The following is an 11,782-nucleotide window of genomic DNA, read 5'->3' as shown; positions in this document are numbered from 1 at the left end:
ATTCAATAAAATTAGATTAAGTACAAAGTCAGTCTTGATTGTAGTATAGTTAAATAAGCATGCAAAAGTCCATATGAGGCATTTCTCAATATAAAATATGGTAATTGTAATATATTTTAAATAGACAAATTAATATAAAAACAGAAGTTTTTTCTCCATTCTCATTTTGCTGTAGCAATTGTGTTTTTGATATTTTTGATAAGTGTTGTAGCATGTTATATTTAACATTAAATTAATCTTTATTATTATATTTAATAGTAGGTTCAAACATTATTAAAAAGACTCTAAATACAACCAAATCACATCATCTAAGAACTAAAACATAAGTACCCATCATAGGAACAGTTAGAATGCCCAAAATTGCTAAAATAATTGCACCTGCAAGTGCTGTTACAAAAGCAATTTGTTACTCCAATCTGTTATCTTTCTTAGACTAAAGGAGCACAAGAAAAAGTGAAATTCATATTATGAGTTACAAAAGAAATTTGAATGTATTTATAATCATTTCTGCTCAAAGATTTCCTATAACATTGTGTTAATACCAGATTTCCCCCTTTTTTCAATTGTATTGCTAAGAAAATCACTATTGCCACATTCTATATCTAGAGAAATTATCACATTGCATTGACATAATTATTTGCACCATTTTCCCAATGAAGAATCCCATCAGAATGCCACATGCTAGACATCGTGACAAAATTACAAACCGGTGGGAATGAGCCAGAACCTCTCAATCTGCACTTAACCAGATTAAACCACCAAAAGCATAGCTAGCAAGAAGGAACCTATAAATTGGAGCCCTAGCAGATCCAATTCCAAATGCATATCCAGATACAAAGTCAGTCATTTATCTTTTATCCATTCCCATTCAATCCCAGCAACGCGCTAATAGCGTCAGGAAGCTCCATGCATGAATCAGAAGAAAATTGATAGATGTGGTTAGGAAAGTACATATTGGACCAAACTATTTCAGAAATAGAAAAGAAGACACCCCTAAAACACTCCCATCAAGCACCATTAACAATGAAAAGTATTATAATATATATATATATCAAATAGATTTTGAATACAAATCTAAATCTAAATCAAACATGCAAGACTAAACTATTAAATGTAAGCCTAAATAGTTATGAACAAAATTCTAAATCTAAATGAAATTAATTAAAATTGAAATCTAAATAAAAGTAGAATATTATAACTAATTTTGAATTTCAATTTACATCTACATCTAAATCTAAATGAAAATGTAAATAAAAAATACAAATTTCACCTGCAAAAATGTTACTCCAAAACTTCAGTTTACTCCTATTCAAAAACTCTAATCTAATCCTCCAATAACCTCCACCTCTTCCTTCATGCAAAATCATAAAATGAAAATGAAATGAGGAGCCTTGGTTTTATAACTTCTAAGAGGCTCCTCATATCCCCCAACAGACGTCTCTTCACATTCCACGAATTTGTTTCAAATTCCCCCACTCCCAGCAAAAAATAAGCATGAATGTGCATGCAAAATTATATCTAACAAAAAAAAAAATCATATTGAAATTATTTCGCCCCTATTTTTTCGGGCCCTATTTTTTCGGGTCCTACTTTTTTTGGGCCCTACTTTTTCGAGCCTATTATTTTGGCCTCCATTTGGCTTCCTATTATTTCAGCCAGCTATTATTTCGAGAATTCTTTTTTAATATTTAATTTGGAAGTTTGTAACTGCTCCCAATTCTTTTTTATTGACGAAGAATCTTGGCATATTCCTGTGCTAGGCATTTGTGCTGCCATTGTATAGAACACCTCTCGGCATAACTATGAAACATTGTATCCATGAAACGCTATATAAGATATGAAAAAAAAATTTCACTTTCCATTCCAGTCCACAATCCGTTTGAATCAAAAACCATTCACCTTCCCTCCCATTCCAAAACCCAAATTATAGTCCAATGCAAGCGTGAATGCACTTGAAAGAAATAATGAGAAAAAAATGATATTTGGTCGTTAATGTGGCATGATAAGAATTTATATTTGATATTATATTAATTATTATTATTATTGGTTTGTTAATAGATAAATTATGATATATTAATTTATAATTTGATTTAAAGATAGATGTATAGATAATAATAACTAGCACTTACACCCGATGGAGTAAGGGGTATGCCGGTAGTCGAAAAAGTTACAAGTCTATAAGATGATTGCACAAATATATTTGGTTTTTCTAGACATTTAATTAATATAAAAGAAAACTAAACATTCAAATAAATAAATTAAATGTTGTTAATTTGAAATAGTTAAATTTAATTGTTCTTCAATTATAATATTCATCATAAAACTTTAAAAGAAATGTAGAAGAGGAAGAAAAATAAAGATACTTTAATCGAAAGAGCAAATGGATTTCAAGAAATAGAAGTTTGAATTGGTAGTACAAATTCTTTTCAAAAAAAACACAATCTGCATCACACAAGGGGCATTTTCTCACCATACCTGTACCACAACAACTTTGCTCATTAGGGAAACATGATATTGAAATGCATAAATGTAACCAATAAAAAAGTGACAAGTAACCTTCCTTTTCCTTGATAATTGTATATGGATTGTTTTTCATTCTTAAATATCAATCAAAGGAGATTGGTTGTCCTCTATGAAGGTTTTCTAGTTATTTAACTCTTGAACCAATATCAATTGTTGTTTTTCGAAGTGTGAATCCTTGGGATTTTTTGTATGGTGAGTGTCAATGACATGGATAGTCCATATTTTTCTAAGATTACCTAGGGATATATGTATTATATAGGTTAATTCTTTTGGTGATCTTGATTACAAGGTGGGTTATTGGAATTCTCAAATCAAACAACCACATATAGAGGTAGTTCTAGAGGTTTACAACTAGGTGCGTACACAATATCTACCACCTCCCCAATTGATCGATGGTGGTGACTCATTTGGTAGCAGAGGGGGTGCAATAACATCCATAGAATTTGATGTTTTTTCCACAACTAACTAAAAAAATTTCAATAAATAAAGGACAATGTGGAATAAGCATTTTGAAACAAATGAAACAAGGAAAAGAAAAACTAATCTCATGCCAATATGTTAGGAGAGAAGAAAATGTTTGTTAAAAATCAATTTGATTAAAATTAATATTTTAAAATATACAAATATAAAAATAATAATTATAATTAATGCTAGATCATTTCTTAAAATTTTGGTAGAGTTAAATGGACAATAATAGATTTACTATATTGTTTTGGTGAATTCAACATTTTAACTAAATATTGAATTCTAACCATGTCATAAATAAATTTGATAAATCCTTTTTAATTGAATTTTTAACTATTTTTGTATTATAATACCAAAATTAAAATTTATAATACTTATTTTTTAATGATATAAAATTTATTATAAAATTTATTTGAATGAAATGTAAAATTTGTACAAGCTTATTTTTCCTTTAGCCTATATATTTCTAATTATTAAAATATAGTATATATTTAAATTATTATAAAATTAGATTGTTATAAAAAAATATTCAGTTTATTATTTAAATTCTAATTTCAAATTAGTTTAAAAACTATGACCTTCAAAATAAATACTACAAAAGAACTTTAGACAAAATGTAACAAACATTTTATAAAGATTAAAAGAAACATTCCAACACAACTTTAAAAGTAAAAATAGAATGGAGAAAAACTCTGGAGAAAACAAAAATTAATAAGAGCTCTATTCAAGCTTGAGTCCCTGCCTCTTGAAAAATGTAAAGCAGATTTATAAGAAAATAAATCAAAACTGAATTGATAAATTTAGTTTCATTAAAGATGATTTGTAAATAGATAAATAAGAATGATAAATAGAATAAGAACTTTGTATTTTTAATTTAATTAATTAATTTTTTTTTTAACTTAAGTTCATTTGAGATAAAGATTAAAATTATAGATAATTTTTTAATTTATTTTTAAATAGTTTATAATATACAAATTAAAATTTATTCTAAATTGACAATTTTTTAAGCAAAAAGAGGGGTAAAATTTTATTAAGATAGAAAGAAATACAACAAGGAGAGCTCAACAAGGAGCTTGATCCTGAGCAACAAGATCATCAAATTCTTGCGCCATCTCAAAGGACAGTTGCCTCCTATCCCTAATATTCCAACCCGGATCATGACTAGATGCCCATTTGGCTAAACAATCAGCAGTTCTATTCCATTCACAAGGAATATACATGAACCTAATGAATTGAAAAGAGGAAGAGAACAAAAGAATCTACTTAACAATAGTGGCTAGCTGCCAACTAACATCCTCAAGCTCTTGTGAAGAAAGCATGTTCACCACCACCTGGGAATCAGACTCACAAATAATCTTACTCCATCCCCGCAAGCAACACTATTCCACAGCATATAAAATAGCCTGAGCTTCCATGAGATTGTTAGTATAATCATCCTTATGAACTGAGAAGAAAAATTTAACATCCCCAGAACTACAATGAGCCACTCCGCCAATACCAGTTGGACCAGGATTCCCATGGGAAGAACCATCAGTGTTAATTTTTTAATGTAGTAAGCTATCAAATCAATTTATAAATGTAGATAGATGTTTACATATGCAACTTTCAGACATTTTAAGAATTAAGAAAGTAATTATATTAATATAATTTTGTTTTAAATTAAATTTAATCCTTTTCAATATAAAATCTCTTTTAAAAATCTCTGTCTATGTTTCCTCATTGATAACATTTCTAATTATTGCAATAATTATAATATTTGAAAAATAATTAGATGTGCACACATTGTTTGAAGCTTGTATTTGGGCACATGTACTAAGGGTGGTGGCAAAGGATTTGTCTTTACACCTGGTAGTTGCCTTCACATGCAAGTTTCTAAAGAATTCATGAGGCTTTATTTTCTCATAATAAACAATGGGTGGAGAATATCAAGTCTCGGGGGGCAATTCAGACAATTTCTTTTCAATAGTGGGGAAGGGAACTTTTTATGCAGGGTCTTTTCACCCTTGTCAAAAGCCATGCATCCAAGATCAACTCTAATTGTAAGATATCCAACATCATCTTCCCCAAAGCAATCAAAGTTCTCCACCTCAATCATCATCTTGTGAACATCTTCCTACATAATCTCCAGTCTAACTGATTTTACCCGACACCAAAAACTAGAGATCAAGTTTGCTTCTTTCTTCTTCAGAGCTGCTTTATTTAGAAGTGTCGTTCTCTTTTTGTGATTGTTGGCAACTTTTTCAGCCTTTGGTATTTAGGACTCACATGGAAGGAGAAACTAGCAGTTTATGCTTTAGTAGCCACCATTGATTTCTGGCAGCTTATTCAGTTGGTTAAGTAGCTGGTTATGCATTTGAAAAATTTCTTATGTTGAGAGTGACAAGATTTGACCCAGAATCCTTCCCGTGGTGCCCCCGGTGGTTGCTTTGGTTGCTTGAAATTGAGTATTCTAGTTGATCTTTTCCATTCTACTCCATTACAGAGGAGGCATACATACATCAATCTGCCTGCCATTATAGATACACAAAAATATATAGAAGGCTCAGCGTGCATACAATAGAGATAGTGAATTCTTGTATTCGATTCCTATGTTCTCTAATGATCTATTATTTTGTGTATATTATATGTCTTGTCCAATTATGGTAGTCTAATGGTTACTGTCATGACTCAAATTTCAACATGCTTTTTATATGGACTTAATTGTGTGATTGACCTTTTGAATAAGACTATGTATGACTCAACTTGAGTCAAATACTTTATAGACTTTGATTAGAATTTTTATCATATATGCTATTTGATGGTAATGTTGAATATTTTAGAAAAAATTAGTATTTAAGATATTATTTATTTATTATGATGATGACATTACTGACGCATTGGGTGATGTCAAGTTTGTGAGTGTGCAAGTACTGAAAGTGGAAGGGTGGTTGAGGTAGAGGAGTTTAGCTCCTTGGTAGGGTTGGTCAGGAATTTGTATGGTGTAGCCACACACACACACACACACACTTAGTTATTTTTATTTGAATTTAAATCATCTGCTTTGAATTTCAATTAATTTAGATGGATTTAAGATTTTGTTTATGATAATGTGGCGTAAATGAAAAATAAAATAAAATGAATGATTAAATATTATTTCTTAGAAATATTATAGTTTAGATCATAAAACAAGTATTATACTTTCAAATTATTTTTTCGAAGTAATTACAAGCATAAATTTGGAATGGTAGTAGTTAGTCAAAAAAATGTTAAATGAGAAGTAATAGTTTTATTTTTATTTTGAAAATAGTGGATTTAAATTATATGTGGAAGCTTTAATAGAAATTATAGTTTATTTAAAGTTTTTGAGCCAATTGGTAGCCGTAGATCCAAATAAAGAAAAATTAACTAATTTCTAACAACTTTAAAATTGATGATCATGATGAAAATCTCATTTTAAATGGAAGTGATCTTGAGTGGTTTAAAATTTTATTTAGTAGAAGAGTGTGTTTATTTAATTCAAAAGGACAAGTGTAACTTTTAATATTGTGAGTCATCTGTTTGTTATCGGCTGCATGAAAGGACAGGAAGCCATTAATAGAAGGCGAATGCCAAGGAAAAAGGGGAATCACAGTTGGAAGAGGAGTTTTCAAAAATATAAAACAAGGAGTAAAACTTGAAGAGAAGGGGGGGGGGGGAATTTTCATATATATGAGTGCCGACCAAATTGGAGAAGGGAATGATTTTTAGAGCAAAGCCGATGTCTTTTGGAGACATTTTTGATGATAGAAGAAGGAGGATGTGTTTCTAAGGAAGGAAGGAGGTAGCGATTGGGAGATTTTTGGGTTTTAATGATAAAGAAAAGAGGCTGAGTCAACGATGTTTAGCAGAAAAAGACAAAGCAACCAACATTTCAAGGAGACATTGGATAGATATCAAAGACAATCAAAACAGGTTCTTTCCTTTTGAATTTTTTGTTTATTTACTAAATCCTTACACATGCTATGAAACTTCTATTTATTATTAGATATTGCTGAGCCATATCAATTTTTTTAAACTCCTATTTATCTTAGATATTTTTGAGCTGTATCAGTTTTTATAATCTTATTTATCTTAGATATTGCTGAGTCGTATTAGTTTTTGCTGCCTTGTTAAAGTAGTGAAAAATATTGTGTATATGGATGAATACGTAGGAGTTAATTTGTACCTTAATTTACATTTCCTTTGTTTGGAAAAAGAGATATGATATTTGTCCTCTTAAGACTCTTTTCTTGATACTCCATCCATCTATATATATATATATATATATATATATATATATATATATATATATATATATATATATGTCTTGACTTATTTGATTTGAAGGGAAACATGAAAATTGTGGTCCTATCATTCTTTAATTTAAAATCTGTACCTTTTGTATAGTGATCCTGTCCCAAAATCCCATTGGAAAGTTGGATTTTTCCAAACTGTTGTTCATTCCACCATTTGTCACAAATTCTTTATTAGAGAATTTTTTATTTTCATTTTGTTTTAGAGGGAAGTCAGTTAGTCTACCTTGGAAGCACTGAGATCGTGGGTCGCTGTAGATATGCTTGCCCCTCACATAAAATTTATGAATATCTTTATTATCTCCGAGTCTTCCACTAATTGAAGGTTAAAGAGATTTAAAAGAAATAATTTCTTAAGATCTGCTGACTTGACTGTAAACCTCAGTTTCAAATAGTGACTTATTATCCAAAATTATTGGTTTGATCTTGAGAATATTTTTCTACGTTCACTTCGAGTTCACCAGGTGTAGATTATGGATTTAAACTCATGATAAAGTTTTAACATAGACTAGCTATATACATATTAGATTGGAGTTTATTCTTTTTTAATTATACAGAAATCTTTGTTATGGATTAGTCTGTCCTTAATGTAGTAAATATATATATATATACTTCTTATTACTATTATTTTGGAATCTTTTGGAATTGATTGTCTAAATTTTCTCGATAAAAATTGTAATAGTTAAAATGTTTTATTATGAGGTTTTAGCAGAAATGGATCTATTTATAATAAAAATTATTAGAGCTTTTGAAGAAGATAGGAATTTTTAAAAAATGTAAAACCATTATGTGTGTTTTATTGGTATATGTATTAAATATAAAAGATAAATTATAGTTATAATGTGTTCATTATAGATTAAACAACTACACATAGGATGAAATATATGTTTTATTTAGATCTGAAACCCATTATGGCACACACTAATTCTTGTATACTGTTCTTAAATAAAAGACATATTTAAAATATTTATTTGTATGATGAATAAATGTGAATTAAAGGAATACTTTTTTAGGAATGGGTATTGAATGTGGGTTCAAAGAGGAGGGTACTTGTTGGAAAACTTGTGTTAGTATTTCCTTATAATATTGTCTGCCAGTCTTTTACACTAAACTGGTTCATGATGCTTGGCCAAGCTTGGTAAAAATTTTATGCATGTGTTTGAAATACATTTGGTTATTATTACATTGTTTTCCCTCTTCCACATCCTTGTGTATGTTCTACTAGACATATGTGTAAGTAGATTAGGCACATAGGCTGCACCAGATCCTTTCGATCCAATTGTGCTGAGTTGCTAACCTTCTCGTGCCATGGTCGGGTAGTTCTCCTTAACTGGAGAACCTCAGGAAGCTAACCACTCCATGGTTGGGCAGTTAAAGTGCCTAGACCACTCTTCCATCTCATGATAGTGGATGGACATTATTTCGATGGCTTGGAGATGAGATTACATGCAAATGGATACTAAGGTTCGATGGCATGTTAATTTTATATGATTATGTTATATATGCTTTATATCATATGATGTAATGAAGATACATTCCCATTTGACGTGCAGGTTGACATAGTTTTGGAAAAAGATGTTATGTTCATATGATTCATTTCCAGCATTTATACTTTTCTTTGTATATGGTATCGATATGTGGTCAGCTTATTTGTTGTATCAAGTGTTTTTAGAGAAAATGATGACATGTAATAATAATTGTGTTTCCAGTTATTTTTGACTATTGTCGATATGTATGGATTTTCCATTGAGAAATGGATATTGAATTGTATATTTATGTGAATAAATTGACTTATGACTTTTCAAATTTTCATGTATTTCTGTATATATATTTTTGCATCTTGGGGTTGTTTGCATATTTGGCAATTTTTGTGGATTATAAGTTTTTATAGTTATAATATGAGAAATAGTAGATCCATGTTTTCCAATTGAGTATTCATCAACAGGGCCAAGAATGTCCTTTTCTTTACATATACATTTCTAAACAATTTTAACTAATTGAAGGCAGATGCATACCTTCCATCCCATGCGGACTGGGAAGCCTCCATAGGAGAAATCAACAATAGCCTTGCGCCACGTGCCTCCTCCTAGAGGATATAACCTCAGCATCTCTTGTGCAGCTCTCCAACTGTACTTCATCTTTTGAACATCTTCCCACTACACAACATCCCCCTCCTCCTTCTCTTGCCTTATCTCCATTTGCTCTACGCTCTTTTCCCCAATTCAATAATCCCATCCAAAAATGTTTAAATGAAAAATGACAAAAAATAATTACTATTTCATATGTATACCTTGAAGCACCTTCTGGTAGTAGTCCAGATTCAGAGCCAAAAACCTCAACAGCAATGTTATAGTCACAACGCTTGTTTCATGCCCTACCATTAGAAGCATCATAATGTTATCCTTTATTTCTTCATCGCTCAACACATTTCCATTCGCATCGGCATTGCAAAGCAAAAATGAAAGAAAATCCTACTCTACTGAAGCTGATCCAATCTCAAATCCGTTCTCTTCTCAATCAAAGTCTGTAGAATTTTAGTGATATGATTCCTCCCAATTTTGCCTTTGAAATACAAAGTTCCCTTTGAGATTCAATTTGTAAATCTGGTGAAATGATAAAACATATCCTGCTTCGAATTTGGTAAATCAAATTTGATTTGAAATATGATTTGTAAATAGATTTGTAAATCTAGTGTTACAACAAAATATATTTGGCCTTTATTGCAAAAGATTACAATCGTATAGAGTACTTGATCTTTCATGATATTGCATTTAGGGCCTGTTTGGTTGATGGAATAGGAATAGAAAACTTGGAATATGATTTTTATTTTCTATTTGGTTGATGGAATAGGAATAGAAAAATTTGGAATATGATTTTTTTATTCCCATTTTTCCTCTAAAATGAGCTGATACCCATTCCAAAAAATAGTTGTTATTGGAATAGTCATTCCTATTCCCAATATTACATGCCTATTCTCCATTCCTATGCTTGTGGCCAAACGGGCCCTTACTGAAGGAGATACACGACCCATTAATCCAATCTTACGGCAAACCACCTCTTAAAGATAGTTAGTTATTTAAATTGCCAAATTGGTTTTGATGAAATGCTCACCTATAATAGCCTATCGGCTAATAATAAATTGTCTTCACTAATACAATTGAGAATGGGTAAGGTTAGATTCAAATGATCAAAGTATATTATATGTGATTAATTGAATTCCTTTAAATATATAATATTAGGTCAATATACATTATAATATCAAATTTATAAAATTTTAAAAAAGGTCACCATATTTGTTTTGGAAGATGTTCTTATAGTCATGTTCACATTAAGCTACACTCTTGTAAGGATTCCAAGAAGGATGTCATTATTTTTCTATATTTATGGTGAGGGAGGCATTGCCTCCTATCTAGAGTTAATGGACATGATAAAAACTTGTCCATCTAGTTGTACTAAAGATGTATCGAGGTGGGTGTCATTAGCTTCAAAGTTAATGAGGTCATTAGAAGAGCCATCAAGATGAGCTAGAGTGGGAAGAATATCTACTAACAAAGCAAGACCTCAAAAATTGAAAGCTTGTTAAATTTATTCAAGGGGAACAATTGGTCAAGTGTCAAAATGGGTTTGTTTGACATCTACTTTAAACCATGTAGGAATTTTAACTATTACTATCCTTATCAAATATCTCACCTTAGGTAGGAATTTTAACTATTACTATCATTATCATTTTGTGTTTCTTAATTTTCTTTAATACAAAATCCTTACGAGCTTATCTATTTTCCTCATTTCATTGTTGGAAAAATTTATTACGGAAGTTGAGGCTTTTCATGCCAAATAAAAACCCAAAAAATACATAATATTTCTATTAAGGCTTTATTACATGCATGTATCACTTTCACCTCAATTTATTGTTTCTAAACTCATTCAAGTCACTTTTGTGAGAGAAAAAAAGCAACCTAGTTGCTTTATGTTAAAGGAAAAAAAATCCAAGAGCTCTTTGAAGGAACAAAGCCCTATAGATTTAATTTTATAAGGTTGTCTTAATATTAGTGACAATAACTTTTGAAATACATATACAGTACTTTTGAATTGATTTAACTATAGAATTATTATCTAGGATTCTAATGTGTCAAATACAATACACATAACATTGTTTACTGCATATTAGATAACAACGTGAAGAATGGCTTGATAGATAACTTCTGATCTATCAAATGGTTGTTTTAGGAAATCGAGGCTCTAAAGGAAAAGATTATCCAAGATAGCAACCAAAGCCCCCATAGAGTCCAAGAGAACACCAGAAGGATGAACAACTAGGATGACAGCCAGAAGCACTCCAACGGCCAGGACTCTAGAAATGACCAGGACGATAGATTTTCCTAGGTTGAACAAAAATTCCAGAGGTTAGACAACATCATCTAGATTCTAACTAATCAAATTGTGGACACTCTGCACACTCTGAACAAGAACATTGTCAACCTGGG

The 11,782-nt window shown here is 30.4% G+C and overlaps 1 protein-coding gene across 1 annotated transcript in view; it reads right to left on the bottom strand.

Annotated features, from left to right (window-relative positions):
- Positions 1-9,436, bottom strand: part of LOC149527949 (mechanosensitive ion channel protein 4-like) — a 138,715-nt gene extending 129,279 nt beyond the window's left edge. The window contains exon 1 of the mRNA XM_089811202.1: positions 9,314-9,436. Coding sequence (XP_089667328.1) covers positions 9,314-9,436 — 123 coding nt within the window. The remainder of the gene's footprint in view (positions 1-9,313) is intronic.
- Between the last annotated feature and the right edge of the window lie 2,346 nt (positions 9,437-11,782).

The sequence above is a fragment of the Cupressus sempervirens genome, chromosome 11 (genome assembly GCF_028749045.1).
Source record: "Cupressus sempervirens isolate cs-2001-9-10 chromosome 11, ASM2874904v1, whole genome shotgun sequence".
Classification (NCBI taxonomy): Eukaryota; Viridiplantae; Streptophyta; class Pinopsida; order Cupressales; family Cupressaceae; genus Cupressus; species Cupressus sempervirens.
Note: the sequence above shows the minus strand (reverse complement) of the source record. Positions and strands in the feature narration are given on the sequence as shown.